Below are 23,953 nucleotides of genomic sequence, written 5' to 3'. Positions count from 1 at the left end.
CCCTTCATCTTAAACCTAAGACCTCTGGTCCTCGATTCACCAACTCTGGGCAAGAGACTCTGTACGTCTACCCGATCTATTCCTCCCATGACCGCAATAAGCTGATTGCTTCATGGATATAAATAATTGCCGTGATGTAAGTTACTCTGACGATTCTATTAATTAAGTGGATGAAAAAAAACGTTCTAATTCCACCTCTCAGGAATTCATGCAAGAGGGATAGGCCATTAAGACAAGATATAATGAGCGACGATGTGATTGCCGAGTAACTTGTAGGCGCGATCCGCAGCAAACTGAGCTCTGAAGAAACATGCACGCTCCGCCTCGAGGTCCTGTGTATGCCGTTTACTACACTGCTCTTGCAGTTTGCGCTATTCCAGGTAAACGGAGGGAGGTTGGTATTTACTATGGTTTGTTACCTCGAGAATCGGTTGCTTGGCACTCGAATTTCTTAGATGGCAGAAATTGTTATTTGTACTCCAGTATTGATTGTGTTGGTTTGCTTTTGACGCGATATCTTTACAATGTCTCTGAATGAAGAAAGGTAGCCGATACCTTGGTCAAACGATTATACCTCCAGAACTGACTGTTCTCAATTTACTTAGCAACGCTTCCACGTGTAGGAAATCTGCACTGGAGGCCACCGGAACTCTGCGACCTGGGATTGTCATGTCAATAGATAATAGACATTAGACAACAAGTGCAGGAGTAGGCCATTTGGCCCTTCGATTCAGCACCGCCATTCAATGTGATCATGGCTGATCATTCCCAATCAGTACCCGTCCCTGCTTTCTCCACAAAACCCCCTGACTCCGCTATCCTTAAGAGCTCTATCTAGCTCTCTCTTGAAAGCACTCAGAGAATTGGCCTCCACCGCCTTCTGAGGCAGAGAATTCCACAGATTTATAACTCTCTGACTGAAGAGGTCTTTCCTCATCTCCGTTCTAAATGGCCTACCCCTTATTCTTAAACTGTGGCCCCTGGTTCTGGACTCCCCCAACATTGGGAACACGTTTCCTGCCTTTAACGTGTCCAACCCGTTAAAAATCTTGTATGTTTCAATAAGATCCCGTCTCATCCTTCTAAATTCCAGTGTGTACAAGCCAAGTCGATCCAATCTTTCAACATACGACAGTCCCGCCATTCCGGGAATTAACCTACTAAACCTCGTCAATTATTGACTCCAGCATCTTCCCCACCACCGATGCCAGACTAACTGCTCTATAATTTCCTGTTTTCTCTCTCCCTCCTGTCTTAAAAAGTGCGATAACATTAGCTACCCTCCAATCCACAGGAACTGATCCTGAATCTATAGAACATTGGAAAATGATCACCAATGCGCCCACGATTTCTAGAGCCACCTCCTTAAGTACCCTGGGATGCAGACCATCAGGCCCTGGGGATTTATCAGCCTTCAGTCCCATCAGTCTACCCAACACCATTTCCTGCCTAATGTGAATGTCCATTAATTATCCTCATGTACGTTCGTCTACATAGCTCCCAGTCAAGTGAATGCACGATGTAAACATTCTTCTTTACAAACCCCGTGTTTATATTCACCTCTGTCGGACCGGGGTTAACACTGAAAATATCGGTATGCCTCCAATTCTGGCTTATTTACCACCCTGTCCATCGTGTCTTTAGCTACCAGCATCCGAACCTTCGAAATGCCCCGCATAACCTGCCATGTCTGCCTACCTCTCGGACGTAAAACACGTCTTTGAAGAAGCACTTGGGCGACTGCCGTTATATATCGTAGGTTATCTTCACATTTTTTGTAAAGGCTCCGGTAAAGTGTGTAAATGCGGTTTTACCTGAGTGGAGGTCACGGATGGAACACAACGTGTTGTTTGTTCGGCCACATACTTTGGACTTCATGAGAACTGTATCCAATTAATTATGAAAGGAATGGGTATAACTAATATGAGTTGTTGGAACTTATTAATTAATATGTTAAACTTTATCGGTTATGGCAGTGTTAGCTGCGAGGAGGATGCTAGGAGGCTGCAGAGTGACTTGGATAGATTAGGCGAGTGGGCAAATGCATGGCAGATGCAATATAATGTGGATAAATGTGAGGTTATCCACTTTGGCGGCAAGAACAGGAAAGCAGAGTATTACCTGAATGGTGAACGATTAGGAGAAGGGGAGATGCAACGTGACCTGGGTGTCATGGTGCACCAATCATTGAAAGCAAGCGTGCAGGTGCAGCAGGCAGTGAAGAAAGCGAATGGTATGTTGGCATTCATAGCAAGAGGATTTGAGTTTAGGAGCAGGGAGGTTCTACTGCAGTTGTACAAGTGAGACCGCATCTGGAGTATTGTGTGCAGTTTTGGTCTCTTAATCTGAGGAAAGACGTTCTTGCCTTAGAGGGACTACAGAGAAGGTTCACTAGATTGATCCCTGGGATGGCGGGACTTTCATATGAAGAAAGACTGGATAGACTAGGCTTGTACTCGCTGGAATTTAGAAGACTGAGGGCGGATCTTATAGAAACATATAAAATTCTTAAGGGGTTGGAGAGGCTAGATGCGGGAAGATTGTTCCCGATGTTGGGGGAGTCCAGAACCAGGGGTCACAGCTTAAGGATAAGGGGGAAGTCTTTTAGGACCGAGATGAGAAAACATTTCTTCACACAGAGTGGTGAGTCTGTGGAATTCTCTGCCACAGAAGGTAGTTGAGGCCAGTTCATTGGCTATATTTAAGAGGGAATTGGATGTGGCCCTTTTTGCTAAAGGGATCAGGGGGTATGGAGAGAAGGCAGGTACAGGTTACTGAGCTGGATGATCAGCCATGATCATATTGAATGGCGGTGCTGGCTCGAAGGGCCGAATGGCCTTCTCCTGCACCTTTTTTCTATGTTTCTATGTTTCTATATAGCATTATTCTATCCAAAATTGCTCGGTGAATTAATTATGTAATGTTTAATTATTTATCCTTTAAAACAAGCAACATTATCGGTCCACATAGAAAGTGAATTAAATGATAATCGGTGGGTGACAGAGAATTGCAATATGTCTGTAACGTGTTATTTTCATCTTGTGGTACGTTTGGCTCCTGTGTTCTAATTATATTCGTATTCTCTGGCTTGCTGGCACTGTTAAGAATACTGAAAGAAAGGAAAAAAGGAGTTTCCAACTAAATTCTTTAACCCATTGGGACTGATTTAGTTTATTATTAGGCAACAATCGACCACCCGTTTTTCGGCACATTTTCAATTAATGGATCACGAACGTTCCCTGGCCTATGTCCTCAAATCTTCAAATGATACGATACGTTTATACTTCTTGCAAGCAGGGATTATTCAATACAGTAATTAAAAAGTATGATCCATTTGAAACCTAGTGTTATTCCTCGTGGGCCTCCATTCTAAATGTTAACACGTTTACGCATTTCCCTGTTGACATGTCAATCTGATTGTTTTTTTTTATCGCTCCAAGTATCTCAACTGCAACTTCCACGATAATAATTTATCTCTCTTTGTGTCTCTTCTTGCAGTTAACCTAATGGCCGTTGTGATCCTTTCGAGAGGAAGGTGTGGTCTCTCCCGATGTATAACCAAGTACCTGGTGTCGATGGCGGTAACGGATCTCTTAGTCATTATCACCGCTGTTTTATTAAACCGGATTCCGGCGATTTATTTCCCAGCGAGCTTCCTGTCCATTACACCTGTGTGTAGTTTCACCATTGCTTTAATTTATGCATCCAGGGACAGCTCCGTCTGGCTGACAGTCGCCTTCACTTTTGATCGATTTGTGGCCATCTGTTGCCAGGAGCTGAAAACAAAATACTGTACCGAGAAGACCGCGATTGTGGTTATAACAACGATCTGTGGCCTGGGAAGTTTGAAAAGCGTGCCCTGGTACTTTATACATGAGCCCATGCTTTTTATCAACGAAGTGCCTTGGTATTGTAGAGTGAAGGAATTCCGTTATACCTCACCCTTGTGGCGAGCATTTGACTGGTTGGATCGTGTTTTGACCCCATGTGCCCCTTTCCTCCTGATACTTCTGCTCAATGTTCTGACTGTCAGGTTCATTCTAGCGGCGAATAAAGCGCGGAAGAGGCTTCGGGAGCAGAACAACCCAGAAAAACAAAGCGATCCAGAGATGGAGAACAGAAGGAAGTCCATCATTTTACTTTTCGCTATATCGGGCAACTTCATTGTCTTGTGGATACCGAATGTCGTACAATTTTGTTTCAAATATCTTACGATTAATTATCAAATCACTAGTATCAGTGATCCAAGGTATATTCTGCAAGAAAGTGCGAATATGCTTCAATTATTAAATTCTTGTACTAATACGTTTATTTACGCAGTAACACAAAGTAGCTTCAGGAAGGAGCTAAAGGATACGATTAAATATCCGTTTATTGCACTGGGTAAAATAATCAAATAATGGAAGTCTAAATCTAAATTTAGATTCTGTTTTACAAGATGTTCCCGTGTACGTTTCGGGGTTCAGAAACATTGTTACCGGTGGGGGGCGTGGCTGCGTTCTGCAGCTGCGGCTCACCGGCAGTCTCTCTGTCTTTTATTTGTTTTTATCTTTGTTATCGTTTAAATGCTTATTTTGATTTATTTTTAACTCTCTATATGTGGGGGGTGGTGGTGGGGGGGGGTGGGTGGGGGAAACTTTTTTTCCAATCTCCTCCTCAACGGAGATGCGACCTTTACAGTGTTGTGTCTCCGTTCGTGCTACGTCCTAACACCGTGGAGTCGGCGGCCTCCAGCTGGGATCGACCTTGAAGACTCCGGTCGCAGGGCCTGGACTTACCATCTCGGAGGCTTCGGCCGTGGGCCCTGCAGACCGCAACATCGGGAGCACGCAGGTCCCTGGCTGGCGACCGGCTTTCGGGTGCTGCAGCCGTAGCAGCTTCGACCGCTCCGAAGCGCGAGGTTTGATTGACCCGCTCGCAGGCCCCTCATCGCCCTGCGTGGCCTGGCCGCGGCACTTTCCATCGCCCGGTGGGGGCTCAGGACCTTCATCGGCCTGCTCGGCTCGGCCCTGGGACTTTCCATCACCCGGTGGGGGCTTCAAAAGTCGGGAGCCTCGATCGCCTCGTTGCACCGCGGGAGAAGAATGAGGAGGAGATAAGACTTTTCTTTGCCTTCCATCACAGTTAGGGTGTGCCTGGAGCAATCACTGTGATGGCTGTTTGTGTTAAAAATTGTAATTGTGTGTCTTGTGTTCTTTATTGTCTACTGCCGGACCCTGACGTGAGAGGACGCTGGCGCTATTTGTTCGCCGCTTCTCCGTCAGGGTTGTTTGTCTGTTTGTTTTTATGTCTTTGTAAAGCGTCTTTGAGCATTTGGAAAAGCGCTATAAAAAATAAATGTTTATTATTATTATTATATATTATTACTACGTTTCCATTTGCTAAATTTTAAATGTTTATTATAATATATCAGCTGTGACAAATAAAATTGGCATGACAAAATACGTACAGAAAATCGATTCTGCACTCTCGTCTCCTCTGTGTACTTCAGTTCTGCTCTTGAAACCATTCCCCCAGATGGAACAAGGATAGTTCTCTTGGTCCTCACATGTGTTATTCCGCCAACCTATGCATCGAACACACTTTTCTCCGACATTTATCGCTTCCTCCAACGCGATCCTACCACCAGTCACATCTTCCAATCCCTACCCCTTTCCGCCGTCCGGTGAGATCGCTCACTCCGGAACTCCTTGGCTCACTCATCGCTTCCCACCCAAGCTACTCCGTCCCCAGCTACTTTTCCTTGCAACCTCAGGATATTTAACACCTGTCCCTATAACTCCCGCAACACATCCAACCCGGAGCCGCAACAGTGTTTCATGTAAGACATAGGTTTACGTGCACCTCCTCTCACCTCCTCTACTACATTCGGTGCTCCCGCTGTGGTCTCCTTCACACCGGGAAGACCAAGCGGGGACCTGGTGACCGTCTCGCCGAAAATCTGAGATTCGTCCGTTAAGACCACCCAATTGCTGATCATTTTAATCCCCTTTCCAATTTTCATACAGAACTGGCCAACCCCTTCGCCAGAGTAAGGCCACAAACAAACTGGAAGAATAACTCCCCATATTCCACGTGAGTGACGTAGAACCGCAAGACATGGATATTGCGTTGACACATTTTATCTAACATAAACCCCTCTTTGTTTTACCCCTCACCCCTTTCCCCCTCCGCCCTGTATCAACACGCACACAACTCTCCCCTCCACTTTCCTTTCAAACTGCAATTCTTCCTCTGATTTTAAAATTCGCAAAACTCCTATCCGTATCTCACGACTTTACTCTTTACTTGTCTGTTCTTTGTTCAATCATCTGCCTATCCCCCCCCCCCCCCTCCTCTCACCCGAATCCAACTATCATTTGCCAGACTTTGTCAGCCCCTCCTCTCTACCAGTTCTCTCCACCCACCACCTATCTAGGTCGACATAATTTCACCTTTAATTTCGAAATTAAGGATCCGGGGTGGGTGGGGGAGCTTGCCCAGAACAAAGTCGTTGGGGCTGCCGAGAACGAAGTCGGACCCGGCTTAGGTGGGGGGGGGGGGGGGGGGGGTTGCCGAGAGAACATAGATAAGTGAGATCTTGCGGGGTGGTGGTGGGGGGTGGGGGATTTGCCGTGAACAGAGGTACAATTGGGGAATATATTGGATACTTTTTTTCACTTTGATGATGCCCTATACGTGTCAACTCTTTGCATACTTTGTGTATGGTATCCACAACAAAGAATTTCCATGTGACATGTCACATGTGATAATAAAGTATCTTTCGATCATTCATGTTCTTCAGAGATGCTGCCTGACCCAGTGATGTACTCCAGCACATTGTCCTTTTAGTAATCCAAGTTCCTTGTTTCTGCAGAAAATGTTGGGAACATTCGGCAGGTCCAGAAGCAGTTGAAGAAAGAGAAACGTGGTTAAAGTTTAGGTCGGAGACTCTTTGCCAGACCTGAGGGGAAGTAGCATGTTAGGTTTCAATAGTAGAAAATGCAGGACGCGGAGTGGTGGTGACAATGGTGCGAATACCACGGATGGTCCATATCGACCAAGAAGCCCCCATATAAGCTGGTCCCATTTGACAGCGACTCTCCACTATCCAGAAAAAACCGTTCCTATCCATGTGCCTGTTCAAATGTACTTGCAATCTTGTGGTTGTAAGTGCCTCAACTACTTCCTCTGGCGTCCGTTCCATACACCCACCACCCACCGTGTTAAGAAATTGCCCCATCACGTTCCCTTTAAACCTTTCCCCTCTCTCCGTAAGATGATAAACTCTAGTTCTTGAATTTCCGATCCTGGAAAAATCTGTGCGCATTCACTCTTTTTATGGCCCTAGTGATTTTATATGCCTCTGTTAGATTATCCCTCAGCATCAACGACTGATGTCCAATCCTTTCTTATAACTCAGACCCTCAAATCCTCGCAACATCCTGGACAATCTTCTTTGCACCCATTCCAGCTCACTGGCATTTTTTTAGGATGACCCACCACTGAACACAATACTGCAAGCCTGGCTTCACTAAAGTCTTGTACAACTGTAACGTCATGACCCTCCTTTCATGCTCAATTCCTTCCCTTCATGGCCATCGTGCCAAAAGGCTTCTTCACTATCCGATCTGCCTGTGACGCCACATTCAGGTTTCCGCCAGTCGACAACACTCCACATGAACCTACTGATCACTGTGAAGGTCCTGCCCTGGTTTGACTTTCCAAGCTGCAACATATCACACTTAAGCAAATGACACTGCATTAGCCACTCAACGGCCCAATTTCCCAGCTGCTCACGATACCACTGCAGTTCTTGTCAACCATTGTCACCGTCTGTCATGTTATCTATTTCATCCATCTTCACCATCTACTTTCTCACCCACTTTAGAATCATCTGCAAATTTGTTAATAAAGCTTTGTATAGCCTCATCCAAATCACCTGCTATAGATGACAAACAAATACGGGTCCAGTACCAAATCTTGAAGCACATCCGGAGCAACAGGTCTTCAGTGCGAAAAACAACCTTCCATCACCACATTCTCGGGTTCCTATCATGAAGCCAATTCTGTTTCCAGTTAGCTAGCTCATCTCGATCCCATGCTATCTACACTTTCAGTGCAGACTCACCTTCAGTAAAACACACCTCCAGTTTCAGGGACAGTTTCTTCAGCTGTTATCAGGCAACTGAACCATCCTACCAACAACTCGAGAGCAGTACTGAAGTGCCATCGACCTCGTTGGAGATCCTTGGACTATTATTGATTAGACTTGCTTTATCCCGCACTAAACATTATTCATATGATTCCCTTTGTCATGTTTTTGTACACTGTGGATGCTTTGATTGTAATCATGCATTCTCTTTCCGCTAACTGGTTAGCACGCAACAAAGGCTTTTCATTGTGCCTCGGTACACGTGACAATAAACCAAATTAACTAAACCAAACTAACCTCGCGGAAGATTATGTTCCACGTCTTGCAGAAATTCATGAAGGCACGTCTACGGCACTGCCCTCCACAGCCTCTTCAAAAACGCAAGCAATTCGTGACACGCGGTCTCCCACGGACAAAACCATGCTGACTATTCCCAATCAACCCCCGCTTTATAAATGCATGTATATCTTATTTTCCGAATCCTATCCAGAAACGTCCCAGCACATTTGTAAGACTTACTGGTCTATACTTCCCGGGTTTTTCTGCTGCGCTTCTTATCTAGAGGTGAAACATTAGCCATCCTCCAACCTTTTGGCACCTCACCCCTGTTTAAGGATAATTTATATATGTCAGCCAAGACTCCAGCAATTTTCTTCCAGAGCTTTGCAGAGTGTCCTTGCATAGATCTCACCAGGTCAGTGGTTGGTCATTGGCTTTCCATCTCGAACAAACGGAAAGTGTAAATGTTTACAGACCAAACAAAATAATGATGAATTTGTTGAGGAAAAAACAATGTGCCGGCCTAAATTAATGGGCCAGGCAGCATATGTGACGGAAAATGGACAGACGATGTTTCGAGTCTGGACCCTCTTCAGACTGATACGTTTGAAGAAGGGTCGTCTGTCCATTCCCTGCCTACTGTAGATGCTGCCGGATACGATGAATTCCTCCAGCAATTTGTTTTTTCCCCCTCTCATGATTCCAGCATATGTAGTATCTTAACTCTTATGAATGATGTATTCATGAGTTTCATGGACGCTTAATTATCGGTAACAAATTTATCATTTTGTCACTTTGACGGTTTGTTCCCTTGATGCCGTCTCACGCAGCCGGTCGGAATATCTCGGCTCCAGAAATGTTGAAGGAAAGGGAGCCCTGAATGTTTACTGATTTATTAATTCTGGAGCTTCAGCGAGTTGCGGGCAAGGCTTGTGATGTGAAATTAGGTTTTTCCAAAGGCTGCTACGGATTTCCATTGATGCCCCCCAAAAGGTGATTATGTGCTGTCTTGGTGTAATTTTCCAAAATGCAGCAGCTCTCACTTGCCTAAGTAAAATTATTTGTCCACTTTCCCAATTTATCTAGGCCCTGTTTGAACCTTACATAACCTTCTCCACTGCCTACCAGACCATCAACTTTGAAGTCGACCGCAGTCTAACTAATCATGCTACCTATATTGTTATCCAAATGTGTGTGACAAACAACTTTGAAACAGGTACGGAGCCATACATGACGCGTACCTGATCTGTCAGGAAAAGTAAATTAAATTCCTCAGCGATATATTGTTTCAAAGCATCGGTTGGAACTATATATCACGTAAAAATCAACCCGTTGGTCCAGATATTAAATGAACATGGAGTGGAGAATAAACTTCTGTCGTCTTCAATGGAGAGCACCTCACCTCCATATAGGGACATAGAGACTGATGCATGGAGATCTACAGCATGGAATTCAGTATTTAAAACTACACAGCCCATGGCGACCAAGTGGCTTTCTGGGCTAATCCAATTTAATCACATCTGGCTTAGCTCCCTCTGAGCATTTAGTTTATCATATCATATCATATCATATATATACAGCCGGAAACAGGCCTTTTTCGGCCCACCAAGTCCGTGCCGCCCAACGATCCCCGTACATTAACACTATCCTACACCCACTAGGGACAAAAAATTTTTTAAACATTTACCCAGCCAATTAACCTACATACCTACATATTTTAGTTAGTTTAGTTTAGTTTAGTTTAGCTTAGATTAGTTTAGTTAAGTTTAGTTTTGTTTAGTCTAGTTTAGAATTTGGATAGTTCTAGTTTAGCTTGGTTTATAATTGTCACATGTACCGAGGTGCTGTGAAAAGCTTTTGTTTGCCTGTTATTGCGGCAAAGAAAAGACGAGACATGAATACAAATATCTATCCAAAGATAATGAAATTAAATGGAAGCATTGGATTATGACCAGAAGATCCACTTATTGTCAGATTGACACTCTGGCAAAGCACGAAACATCGGAAGCTCGTCACCTCAATCCGAGTCAGACAAAATGTCGCAGCAATAGGTGTATTGATTGCTTTGATCCGAGAAAAGAACATAGTGTTATTTCCCACGAATCAGTGGTAGAACCATTGCTTTTCATGAGACGCTTTTCTAACTTGAATTTCGGGAGAAGCACTTTAAACTTTGCAGATATGCAAAGACTTGGCTGTGTGTTAAACAGCGAGAACGAGTCAGACCAATTGAGTGGGGCGGGTGGAGGCACGGTCTGATGAGTGAAATGTTATGCACCTAAATGCGAAGCGATAAATATTGGACACGAATAACAAAGGAAAACAATATAATTTGGAACGCACAATGTATCATTTGAAAAAGTAACATACTTTCAAAACTCCATGGCTTTATCCTTTTTACTGCATCAAAATAATTAACCCAAATTGGCTGTAGTAAGCTGTTTGTTTCAAGAATATAAAAAGGTGTGATTCAACCTACTCCTACGATTCAATGAATTAGGTAGATAAATAAAGTTATTATCTAATTACACCTCTCAGGAATTGATGGGGAAGGGGGGGGGGGAGGAATGATCCATTAAGACAAGATATAATGAGGGATACTGTAAATGTCGAGTGAATTTTAAGTGCGACCCGAGGCAGACTTCGCTTGCAAAAAAATGCACGTTCCACCTCGAGGTCCGGTGTACGCCGTTTACTACACTGCTCTTGCAGGATGCGCCATTCCAGGTGAAACGTTATTTACTGCAGTCTGTTTCTGCGAGAATCCGTTATTTGGCGCTCGCGTTGATGGATAACAGTAATTGTTATTTGTGAACCAGTATTTGATTGCTGTGCTTTACTTTCTTGCGGTTTCTTTACAATGGCGCCGAGTGAAGGTTGGTGATGGCATCGTAACGTTCTTACACGTACCTCGCTTTTCACCGATCAGCTACGAACAGCTAAGTTAGTGCTAGTTATACCAAAAAGTATTTCACTTACTGCAGGCAGTCTAATTTGCTATGCATAATGTGGATCTGTTGTGCTCCTTTCACTGCCAGTAGCCAAAAAAATACTCCGAAGTAGCCTAATGTAAACTGCAATGTTATGTAATTCAAATCCTGAATCGATTTGAAACGTTTATTTAATTGTAAAACCCGACCATGAAATTTTGGCGCAAAATATATCAAAACGTATTCTACTTGCAGCGTACATTCGAAAGTAGCGTTCCCTGTGCAGAGTAGACATGTTTGACACTTCTGTCATTAACAAAAAAGTAAGTCCAAATAACTTTTTAAAACTCCTTTATTAGAACTAATGCTTGATCCTGAATCGAAGGGAGATATTTATTTTGTTGTAATTTTTTGCCATGAACAATTAGTTCGATATATATGAAAAAAAGAATTCTACTTGCAGAAAACAGTCCAATCTAGATTTCAAGCGTTCCCAGTCAAGAGTACTTATTTCACTCAATTGTCATTAAGAAAAATAGACTTAGAAATAACGCTGTAAACCACTCTATTTTACGTTTTTCATGGTCCTGGGTCAATGGATAACCTTTAGTTAGTTGTAAAAGCTTGCCTTGAAAGGTTTATTTATGCAAGGTATGTCAAAAAGTAGGCTACTTGCTTTAATAATCCACCTGAGCCTTTCCAATGCAGAATAGATACGTTTCTCTAATTTGCCATTTCGCAAAAGTACTTTGTTTATTATGGGTCACATAATTTTATGCAATTCATGATCCCGAATCGATTGGAAACGTTTAGTTTGTTGTATCGCCTTACCTTGAATAACAGAGCAAGATACTTCAAAGTGTATTCCACTTGCTGCTAGCCATATAATTTAGCATTTCCAATGCAAAATAGATGAAGAGTGGATAAAGGTACCTCGGTCTACCAAGTTCACACCATTGATAACCCATGTTTATTAATCCCATTTCGTATTCGTCACACATTCACATGAACTCCCCCCCCCCCCCCCACACACACACACACATACACACCTATATTTTAGGGACAATAGACAATGCCCGGTTAATCTACTAACCTACTTGTTTCTATGATGTGGGAGGAAACAAGAGCACAGAGAGGAGTTCACGGGAGCACTGCGAGAATATGAGAAACTCCACACCGGCAACAGGCATGGTTTGGAATACACCAGGGTCTCAGGCGCTGCAAAGTAGGCGCTCTATAAATGTGCCACTGTACCGCCATAATTCCGTGACAAACCCTTGAATTATCATGTTTCGCACGCAGATGAGGTTTCATCAGTCACTGTGACTATGACTAGCTAATTATACCCCTGCAATAACCCGTCGTCAGTAGTTGAAACCGTTAAAGATGCTACCTCCGGAATTGACTGATCCAAAGTTTCTTATATTAGGCGCCCTTCATCGTCTATCTACACAAACGGACGCCGTAACCCCGTCTTATCTAATTATTATCCTTGCGCTCGTTTCTCTTGTTTTCTCTCAGATAAGCACATTCTGGGTGCATTATCCGATCGGTATTGTTCCATGAGCGATATTGTTCCCTTGGTCCCTGAAGTTCACTGATATACTTTCACAAATCGCCTACTCGCGTTATACATACCCCCCCCTGCATGTTTGGGTTGTTCAACCCAATAAATTAATATTTCAATGCATTCGAGACCTACAATATTATTCTTTGTGGATCTCCATTGTAAATGTACACACGGTTTCGCATTCTTCACAATCGACACGTTGTTACGTGGTTCTTAGTTCAATGTTTGTCACTCCGAATACCTGAGACGCCGTTCCCGCTTGCTCACAATTTGCCTCAGTTATTCTTCTTCTATCCGCACGATCTCTTCCGCTGGTCATGTCTCACAGCCTCAGTATTAAGATCACATTGCTTGGACAGGGAAACAAAATGAGCTTCCAACTAATCCTGGCGTTCCCATCCAATGTGTTCGTTTAACCGGGTGCTGACGTTGCCTGCTCGCCGGTCCCAATTTTTCAAATCATACTGCACTTCCACCCCCCCCCCCCCCAACCCCGCAACCACGGTGTTATCCAACACAGAGAACGGATATTCTCAAAACATACAACATTTTTTTCTTGTGGATCCTAGTGCCAAAGGTATAGATTCGGGTGAATAAATAACAAATTTGCCCCTTTGGCACTTCGTGCGATTTATGTCGGTCAAAATACCCGAGGTGCGAATTACACTTGATAACCTTTATCTCGCTTTCTATTTCGTCTTCCAGTTAACCTAATGGCCATTGCGATCCTCTCCAGAGGAAGGTGCGGTCTCTCCGGATGTATAACAAAATACCTGCTGTCGATGGCGGTGACGGACCTCTTAGTCATTATTACCGCTGTTTTATTTAACCGGATTCCTGCGATTTACTTCCCAAGTAGCTTCCTGTACATTACACCTGCGTGTAGTCTCTCCATTGCTTTGAGTTATGCATCCAGGGACAGCTCCGTCTGGTTGACAGTCGCCTTCACATTCGATCGATTTGTGGCCATCTGTTACCAGAAGCTGAAAATAAAATACTGCACCGAGAAGACGGCGGATGTGGTTATAGGAATGGTCTGTGTAGTGGCAAGTTTGAAAAGCGTACCCTGGTACTTCATGTATGAACCCATGTTTATCATTGACAAAGTTCCCTGGTATTGCCGGGTAAAGGAAGCTCGTTATACTTCACCCTTTTGGAAAACATTTGACTGGTTGGATCGCATATTGACCCCGTGCACCTCGTTTCTTCTGATATTGCTGCTCAATGTTCTGACTGTCAGGTCCATTCTCGCGGCGAGTAAAGCGCGCAGGAGGATTCGGGCGCAAAGCAATGGGGAAAAACAAACTGATCCAGAGATCGAGAACCGGAAGAAGTCCATCATTTTACTTTTTGCCATCACGGGCAATTTCATTCTCTTGTGGATAACGAATGTTGTGCAATTTGGTTTCAAAACGTTTTCGACTGATTATCAATTCAGCAGTTTCAATGACCCCAGATATATACTGCAGGAAAGTTCTAATATGCTTCAGTTATTAAATTCTTGTACTAATACGTTTATTTATGCAGTAACGCAACGTAGCTTCAGAAAGGAGCTAAAGGATGCGATGAAATATCCATTTATTGTACTGGGTAAAATTATTAAAAAATTGGATCCTTGATAACATAACATAACAACACTTTATTGTCACTCGGCTTTTTACACCGAACGAAATTTCAGCAGTAACACAAAACACAGCAAAAAGAAAAGAACACAGGACACCCGACCCCAACACAAACATCCATCACAGTGACTCCAAACACCCCCTCACTGTGATGGAGGCACAAAACTTCTGATTTACTAAACGTCCCCTCGCACATTTCGGGGTTCAGGTACATTGTTATTGTATTTTCAGTCGCCGAATTTCAAATGTTTGTTATTACTTTTCGGCTACAGCAAATATTATTGGCAAGCGCAAATACGAACAGAAAGTACTGAACCCATTCTGCATCTCCGGAAGCACTCATGAAAAGAAAAACGCGGTCTACGTTTCGCTCGAGATTCTTTGCCAGATCTAAGAGGGGAGAGCGTGTTAGTTTTCAATATTAGGTGGAGCGGTAGTTGGAGTGGGTGAAACTGAGGGAATACCTCGGATGGAGTGTGTTCAGATGTGTTAATGGGTAGTGGGGAGATGAAGATGTGATTAGGAGCACATTGTGTTACTTCATCTTTGTAATGTGTTATTGGGAGTGAAACTGTTGTACGTAGCCAGCATACCTGATTAGACGAATCGAATCATTGAGTCATAGATCACTGAACCAGGCCCTTAAGCCCAACTCGTTCATGCCGAACAAGAAGCCCCATCTAACCTCGGCTCATTTGCCACCGTCTGCCCCCCCCCCCCCACCCCCCATCGCTCTCAACCTCTCCTCTGCATGTATCTACTCAAATATCGTTTAAATGTTTTTATTGTGCCTGCGTCAACTACTTCTAGCGCCACGTTCCATCTACTCCCATCCTCTGAGTGAAAAGAATATCCCACAAAATCCTATTAAATCCTTTCATTCTCACCTTAAATGTATGTTATCTAGTTTTTGATTCATCTACCCTGGTAAACTTCTCTGCGCATTCATTCTATCGATGATCGTCGTGATGTATGCACCTTCATAAGATCACACCTCAATCTCCTGCGCTCCAAGGAATAATGTCCCATCCATCCCAATCTCTCCTTATAGCTCAGGCCATGGAGGCCTGATAAGATTCTGGTCAATCCTCCATGCACCCCTTCCAGCTTAATGACATATCTCCTACAGCAGAGTGACTACGTTTGAACACAATACTCCAACTCCTGGCTTTCCAAATGCCTACATATATTATCATCGGAATCCTCAATAGTAACCTTCTCACCACATGTATTAGGATTACTGGTCTAAAGTTCCAGGGTTTCCTTTTTATCCCTCCTTCAATAGAGATACATCCTTAGCTGTCCTCCTGTCTTCTGGCACCTCACCCCTGTTTAACAATTATTCAAACATCTCAGTCAGGACTCCTGCAATTTCGCATGTTTTCCCAAAGTGTCCTTGGATAAATGTGATCAGGTCCGTGACACTTCATACGTCTTAGGAAATGAATAAGTGTGAGCTGCTGCATTTTGGAAAATCAAACCAATGAAGGGTACTCGCATTGAACGGTGTTGCTCTGTGGGGTGCTATGGAGCGGAGGGATCTAGGATTGAGGTACTGTGAATAAGAAAGACTGAATAAAGTTGGTGGCAGTTGAAATTGCGAATTCTGATATGAACTGAAAGAAAGAATGAGCTAGAGATGTCGAAATCCAGCCTGGGAGGCAAATAGGGAGCGACCGGTGTACATAAAGTGGCAATGACCAGGAAGTTTACAAAGCCCTGTATTTGTTGAGTTATAGAGACGTAGAGCCAGACAGCAGGGGATCAAGCCCTTCGGTCCAAATCGTCCAAGCTAATTCCATATACTATAGACAATAGACAATAGACATTAGGTGCAGGAGTAGGCCATTCAGCCCTTCGAGCCAGCACCGCCATTCAATGCGATCATGGCTGATCACTCTCAATCAGTACCCCGTTCCTGCCTTCTCCCCATACCCCCTCACTCCGCTATCCTTAAGAGCTCTATCCAGCTCTCTCTTGAAAGCATCCAACGAACTGGCCTCCACTGCCTTCTGAGGCAGAGAATTCCACACCTTCACCACTCTCTGACTGAAAAAGCTCTTCCTCATCTCCATTCTAAATGGACTACCCCTTATTCTTAAACTGTGGCCCCTTGTTCTGGACTCCCCCAACATTGGGAACATGTTTCCTGCCTCTAATGTGTTCAATCCCCTAATTATCTTATATGTTTCAATAAGATCCCCCCTCATCCTTCTAAATTCCAGTGTATACAAGCCTAATTGCTCCAGCCTTTCAACATACGACAGTCCCGCCATTCCGGGAATTAACCTAGTGAACCTACGCTGCACGCCCTCAATAGCAAGAATATCCTTCCTCAAATTTGGAGACCAAAACTGCACACAGTACTCCAGGTGCGGTCTCACCAGGGCCCGATACAACTGTAGACAACTGTAGACTCTCCATTCTCTATCAGAAAACGTTAACGTACACTCCTCCAAAGATACATTCATCCGCTACCCAAACCTTACCTATGCCAACGAGAATATTCAAACAAGCTCTCATTATCACACTTTTAAATCTTCCACTTTCCGCATGTTTCTTTGCCTACAAAACTCTAATCAATTTCTGCAAGTTCCTGGCTCATACCAACAAAGTCGACCTTGCCCCCAATGTATAAATTTAATTTGTGGACAAGCCCTACCTTTTTCGTGACTATTTAAAAACTGATGGAACTACGGTCACTGGTCCTAAAGTGTGTGCCCAGTGAAACAACCGTAATTTGTCCTGTCCAATTCGAAATAGTAGGTTAAGCTTTACTCTCTCAATCGTAGGGCCCTTTCCATATTGACTGAGGAAACTTTTCTGAACACACTTGTCAAATGACACCGCATCTACACCCCTGGCACTATGGCAGTCCCAATCTATATTCGAGAAATTAAAAAACCCCACTATGACAATCCTATTATTCTTGCAGTTGTGTGCAATCTCCCACCGTATTTCTTTTCTTTTAATTCCCTTTGACTATTTGGATGCCTCTTACAAAATCCCAACAAGGTGATCAGCTCCTGTCTGCTCTCTCATTTCTAACTGTATAGCTTCACTGGGTGCATATAATGAAACCTCAGCAATTTCACCTCGCACCAGTGACACCAAGTTGGTCACAGTCAATCAGTAAAGCCACTCCATCTATTTCCCCCACCATCATCTCGCCTGTACAACATATACCCCATAACATTAAAAGTTCAATTCTGTCCCTTATTTATCCTTTTTACATGCATTAAGACTAAAGAGGAACCGCGAAAGCCGCTCGAGCCAAAGCCTTTGCCCATCCCCTCAATTACAGTACTTGGACCCGAAGCACAGTCACTAGTAAACATGACTGCTCAATTAGTTTCTACCTTCCTTTAATATACTAGTAGGAGCAGTCACTCCAGTACACTGTACTCCAACGCTGCTGGCGAAACTAACCTGCTCTCATCGCACGGCTCCTTTTTCTCATACATATTTAGAATTGTAGAATGACAGAATCGTACAACATGTGTACAGGCCATTCGGCCCAGTGCATTTCACCGCACCCGTAGGTTGTTTTTTTATGTTAATTTCGTGGATCAGCACGTTGCCCAAAGCCCCTGTGCCTTTAATGCTCCTCGAAACACTTCTTCAATCCACCTTTCCGGCATTTCTCCCAATGCATTTTCTTTAACTGCCTCCAATGTTACTGCATTCGTTTTTAGGTCAGGAGAACAAAACTGTCCGCAGTGTTTGGAGGAGGCCTGGCCAACACTCTGTACAATTGGAAAAAGCTCCCTATTTTTACATCCCTTCGCAACATCGAGTAAAAAGCAGATTTTTTACTTAACTACTTGTTGGATTTGCCTGCCAGCTTTCTATAGTTCATTCTATGGAACTGTTAAATCCTTCTGTAGATCATGGACCAAACGCGGGCTGGTGGGACTAGTGTAGCTGGGACATGTTGGCCGATGTAGGCAAGTTGAACCGAAGGGCCTGTTTTTACACTGTATCGCTCTACGACTCTATAACATAGATCAGCATAGTAAAGGAACAGGCATTTTCTTCTCCCAGGCCTGCACTGACGATGATCAGCGTTCCTCTATTCCTGCCAGTTTATGCGTCCGCCTGCCTGCCTCTTAAACGTTGTTATCGTATGTGCTTCTACCACCTTCTACTGGCAGCATCTTCCAGCCACCCACCACTTTCCGCGAAAAGAACTTGCTTTGGAAATGACCTTTGCACTTTCCTCCTCTGATGGTTGACATTTCCCCACTGGATGAAAGGCTCTCATTCACTACCCTGATCTATGGCTGTCATAACTGTACGTGCTTAGATGTTCCAACCACACCCACGCGGACTCATAGGGAACCCGTTCTTGTCGCTTTCATTTTCCCGTGCTTGGCCCCCACACACACTGCGAAGCAATTGCTCGGCTAGACACTTCTGAAGTGCTGTGAACGACGCTGTTATCGCCACTCTTTCCGGCCCTGCACTCGAATAGTACCAATCTCTGGGTGAAAAGGCCTCCTTCAGATTCCATCTAAATCTGTTACCTTTACCCCAAATCTATGTCGCCTAACTGCATTCTCCATTGCCAATGCGATAGGTTCTCACAGACTCTCGGGTTAACATACCTATAATCTGCGGTGTCCGCCCATAATTGAAACGCTCCAGCCCAGGCCACATCCTGGCGAATCTCCTCTGAACTCCCTCCCACGCTTTCCATCCTGCCTGAACCGCATGCAGGACTACAGCTGAAGTCTGAGCTACGTTCCATAAAATTGGAGCAGAACCTTCCGATTCTTGTATGCAGGGCCCCGACTAATGAAGACCATTACCGCTTCTTACGGGGTAAGAATGGACCATTACTCACAACATAATCTACTTCCGCTTTTACCCTCAAGGTTCCACAGTTCGGCAATAAGGCCGTAACATTCATGTTTTATGCTCGAGCCACGTTGATATTCAAATATAAAACCGCGATTTGTCAGGATTAAACTGCATCTACCATTGATCAGCTCGGTTCAATAACACGCCAATATTACCTTATATAATATACCTTAATATTGTAGCTTATTTTAAACAGCGGATACACGTGCATGTTGCGATGTAATTAAAAATAAACACTGAACGGATAGTCTGCTGGAGTATTAATATAGTAACATAACATCCATATACTAAAACTCTCGTTTGTTATCTTGTTTGTCAATGAACTTCAGCCAAAACGGTACACGATAGCGTGACAATTTTAGGCCCACCTTACTCACCATTATCACTTTAGTGATAATGCAAGTCGTTTTATTGAAATCGGTGTTATATTTTAAATGTTATTCCCACTTTAAAGTTTAAATCTATCTCCTGGAAGGGGGGGGGGAGGGAGGATAAGGGGGGATTGAAGGGGATGGGGGAGGGGGAGGGGGGGAGGGTGCTGCACCAATGCAGGAGAGGTTTGGGCCCAACGGGTCCACTTGGTCTAGTAGTACATAAAAGCCACTGATCCAGAACCACCGAAGTGTTGATGGTTCTTTAAATTAAACCTTTGAAAAGACTGTCAGTAATGTTGAGACAGTTCAGTGTGTCCAAATACAGCACATTGTGGTGAACGTTCGTTGTCACCGACGATCGATTTGCAGTCATTTGTTGTCTGAAGCGGTAAACCAGAATATTGCACTGAGAGGAGCGCACGAGTGGCTAGAGGAACAATCTGCGTTGTGAGCTGTATTAAGAACACGTCGTGGCATTTTATTCGTGGGCCTTTGTATATAATTGACGGGGCGACGGGGCTTCATAAAACAATAACATTAAATTAAGCTTTTATTCTGAACTGTTATGGAAAACTTTTGATTGAATTGACCACATATTGAGCCTATGTGCTCCCTTTCTCCTGGTGTCACCGCTGAACGCGCTGACAATCAGATACATTCGTTGTCGATCAGAGCCCGCATGAGTCTTTAGGTCCAAAAACACTGGAGACAGACATGGAGAGCAGAAAAAAAGTCACTCGTTTGTCTCTTCACCATCTCGGGACCTTCTCTCGTTCTGTGGACCATTTATGTTGCATATGTCCTTGACGTGCGATTTCGCGACAACAAAGATGAAATTCAAATTGGTCGCAATATAATGTTTGTCTCATGAATATAATAATCTGTGATGTAACGTACTCAGAGAGTTCTCTGAATCCAGTGGAGAAATAAAGTTATTATCTAATTGCACCTCTCAGGAATTGGAGATTGGGGGGAATTGTAAATTTGGACGAGATATAATGAGGGTGATGCGAATGTCTAGTAGATTGAATGTACAATAAAGGGTAGACTTCGCTCTCTCAAAAATGCACGCTCCGCCTCGAGGTCCGGTGTACGCCGTTTACTACACGGCCCTTGCAGCTTGTGCATTTCCAGGTGAAACCCGAGACGTTGTTATTCACTGTAGTGTGTTTCCTCGATAATCTGTTGTTGGGCGCTCTAGTGAATGGATAACAGGAATTGTTATTTATGCTTTAGTACTTTAGTATAAATTGCCTTGGTTTAGTTTCACGCGGAGTGCTGACAATGGTGACTGGTTCATAAGCATCGAGAAAAGCTTTAAAATGTACCCCCTCTTTCACGGGTCAGCCGGTTGGAGTAGCTGGTTCACTGTTCACTTAAAAAAACGTGGTTTAAGTTGTATTGAAATGCCTCTAATTGTATTCATAGCTCTGAAACAATGTTAGTGACATTTCGTCCCTCGTTTAAGACGTTCAAGCACTGTTTAATAATATTTTCGTTGCTTAATGTGAGTCGGATAATCGGATGGGTAAAATTAAATGTAACGTGTCAATTTTCTAGCAATGCGTTCCACGTGAGCTACACATCAGCTTGTACTCCAATTCTTGCATTTTTGCTATAAGTATCAAACCGACATCAAACAATGTAATGCAGAAAATTTGCGAATATTTTCAAACCGTCCGTAAATTGTAAATGACATGGAAATATGAGGCAAGGCAAGCACGACAAAGGCAGTCTTTTTGTCATCAGTTTTCCCAATTTCCTTACCAAACCATATGTCTGAAGAAGGGTCCCGACCCGAAACGTCACCCATCCTTTTTCTCCAGAGATGCTGCCTGACCCACTGAGTTACTCCAGCACCTTGTGACTATCTTAGGTATATACTACCATAAGCAGTTCCTTTCTGCACATATATGAAATCAAATTGTTTTCTCTTAAAATAAATTTTATTAATCTAAATAAACCGTGCACTTCTTTTCTCAGGACTCCATTGCAAATTGGATTATTTAGCCACCGATATTTTACAGAGATACACAACGGAAACAGTTCCCTCGGTCATCGAGTCCATGTCGACCATCGTCCACCTATTTTTACGAATCACATTTAATATTCCCTCCACGTCCTTCTAAACACACAGGGACAATTTACATTGCTCGGTTAACCCGCCAACCTGTTATTCTATCCAGTTTTGGGAGAAAATTGAAGTACCGACTGAAACCCATGCGGTCACGGGGAGAAGGTGCAAACTCCACACCGATAACACCGTTGGTTTGGAACGCGTCTGGGTTTCCAACATTGTGAGGTCACTAATCTATCAACGGTACCAGTATATGCTTTAATTTTCCGCCAAATCCTTGAACTCTCACATTTGACACGAAGATGAGGTGTCAACAGCGACCGTGAATATCACTATCTATATTTCACCTCAATAATATTGTTCAATTTCAATCCGCAGCAGAGCCTGTCAATCCATAATTCTCCCACAATAATGAACGATTCCAGCTGACGTTAGCCGCCCTTTTACATTTATCGAAACTACTTTGGAGACCTCAGGAACTCCTGCACTGAGCACGTACCAAGATGTCCATCGATTATCCCAATGCACGTACCTTGCTTCCAGCCGTGCAAATGGGGGCTTCTCAAATTTGCAAATTCCCACGGTACTTTCTTTAAAAAATGCCCCCTGCAAGTATTCATTATTCAACATAGGAACTCGATTGCATGTATTTATTTGAAATCCGCAGCGATATCCATAATAAATGTAATCCCGGGTTCTCTTCTATTAACTTGATTTCTTAGATCTTACCAGACTTGCAAAATCTACTTGATCTACTTTTTCCCTCTTTCTTCTTATAGTTAACTTAATGGCCATTGCGATCCTTTCCAGAGGAAGGTGCGGTCTCTCCGGATGTATAACTAAGTACCTGATATCGATGGCGGCGACTGATCTCTTAGTCATTATTACCGCTGTTTTATTAAACCGTATTCCAGCGATTTATTTCCCAGGAAGCTTCCTGTCCATTACACCTGTGTGTAGTCTCTCCATTGCTTTGATTTATGCATCCAGGGACAGCTCTGTCTGGTTGACAGTCGCCTTCACTTTTGATCGATTTGTGGCCATTTGTTGCCAGAAGCTGAAAAGAAAATATTGCACCGAGAGGACGGCGGTTGTGGTTATAGGAACGGTGTGTGCACTGGGAAGTTTGAAGAGCGTGCCCTGGTACTTCATACATGAGCCAATGTTTGTAATCAATGAAGTTCCCTGGTATTGCAGACTTAAGGAAATCCGCTACACTTCACCATTGTGGGGAGCGTTTGACTGGTTTGATCGTATTTTGACCCCGTGCGCCCCGTTTATTCTGATAATTCTGCTCAATGTTCTGACTGTCAGGTTCATTCTAGCGGCGAGTAAAGCGCGCAGGAGGCTTCGGGTGCAGGGCAACGGAGTAAAACAAAGTGACCCAGAGATGGAGAACCGGAGGAAGTCCATTGTTTTACTTTTTGCTATATCGGGTAGTTTCATCCTCTTGTGGATGACATATGTTGTACAATTTTGTTACGAACGGATTACGAATAACGTTACAATTGCCGGATTCAGTGATCCCAAATTTATACTGCAAGAAAGTGCCAACATGCTTCAGTTATTGAATTCCTGTACTAATACGTTTATTTATGCGGTAACTCAGAGTAGCTTCAGAAAGGAGTTAAAGGATGCGTTGAAATGTCCGTTTATTGTGCTGGGTAAAATAAACAAATAATTACAGTCTAAATCTAAACCTCGGTTGTTTCACGATACGTTTTCGTGGATTTATTCTGACGTCAGAGTAATTGTTACTGTACTGCATTAACACATAATTTCAAATTAATGTGTATTCCCGGCTGAATCAAATAAATTTGGCACGACGAAATGCAAACAAAAGATCCTGGTAACGCTCAGTAGGTTAGGAATGAGAAATCAGTTTCTGTTGGAGAACCTTTGTCGGAACTGAGAGAGAATCCAAAGACGTACAGGTATGTAGGTTAATTGGCTGGGTAAATGTTTTTTAAAAAATTGTCCCTAGTGGGTGTAGGATAGTGTTAATGTATGGGGATCGCTGGGCGGTACGGACTTGGAGGGCCGAAAAGGCCTGTTTCCGGCTGTATATATATGATATGATAGAATCGCTTATTGGTTTTCAATA

At 43.5% G+C, this 23,953-nt stretch overlaps 3 protein-coding genes across 3 annotated transcripts; all 3 read left to right on the top strand.

The window, feature by feature from the left end:
- The first annotated feature begins 1,686 nt into the window (after positions 1 to 1,686).
- Positions 1,687 to 4,400, top strand: LOC144600796 (putative G-protein coupled receptor 139). The gene is made up of 2 exons (XM_078412687.1): positions 1,687 to 1,755; positions 3,441 to 4,400. Exons 1-2 carry the CDS (start codon positions 1,687 to 1,689, stop codon positions 4,398 to 4,400), a joined length of 1,029 nt encoding a protein of 342 aa, XP_078268813.1.
- A 7,236-nt stretch (positions 4,401 to 11,636) lies between these two features.
- On the top strand, positions 11,637 to 14,532 carry LOC144600795 (putative G-protein coupled receptor 139). The gene is made up of 3 exons (XM_078412686.1): positions 11,637 to 11,666; positions 12,865 to 12,895; positions 13,619 to 14,532. The coding sequence occupies exons 1-3, from the start codon at positions 11,637 to 11,639 to the stop codon at positions 14,530 to 14,532; spliced, it is 975 nt and encodes a 324-aa protein (XP_078268812.1).
- Positions 14,533 to 22,624: 8,092 nt separating this feature from the next.
- On the top strand, positions 22,625 to 23,530 carry LOC144601142 (putative G-protein coupled receptor 139; the record flags this gene model as incomplete). Its single annotated transcript, XM_078413097.1, has 1 exon — positions 22,625 to 23,530. A coding segment is annotated over one exon (906 nt), but the record flags the coding sequence as incomplete, so codon positions are not given.
- Between the last annotated feature and the right edge of the window lie 423 nt (positions 23,531 to 23,953).

The sequence above is a fragment of the Rhinoraja longicauda genome, chromosome 16, assembly GCF_053455715.1.
Source record: "Rhinoraja longicauda isolate Sanriku21f chromosome 16, sRhiLon1.1, whole genome shotgun sequence".
In the NCBI taxonomy this organism is placed as follows: domain Eukaryota; kingdom Metazoa; phylum Chordata; class Chondrichthyes; order Rajiformes; family Arhynchobatidae; genus Rhinoraja; species Rhinoraja longicauda.
The sequence above is the reverse complement of the archived record's forward strand: the minus strand, read 5'-3'. Positions and strand labels throughout refer to the sequence as shown.

Bases quoted from the DNA above. Each gene is read 5' to 3' on its own strand.
- LOC144600795 (XM_078412686.1), top strand. From the start codon at position 11,637: ATGTTTGACACTTCTGTCATTAACAAAAAA. The intron at 11,667-12,864 runs GTAAGTCCAAAT...GTTTTCTCTCAG, and splicing joins CTTCTGTCATTAACAAAAAA to ATAAGCACATTCTGGGTGCA. The intron at 12,896-13,618 runs GTATTGTTCCAT...TTCGTCTTCCAG, and splicing joins CTGGGTGCATTATCCGATCG to TTAACCTAATGGCCATTGCG.
- LOC144600796 (XM_078412687.1), top strand. From the start codon at position 1,687: ATGTCTGCCTACCTCTCGGACGTAAAACACGTCTTTGAAGAAGCACTT. The intron at 1,756-3,440 runs GTAGGTTATCTT...TATCGCTCCAAG, and splicing joins GGCGACTGCCGTTATATATC to TATCTCAACTGCAACTTCCA.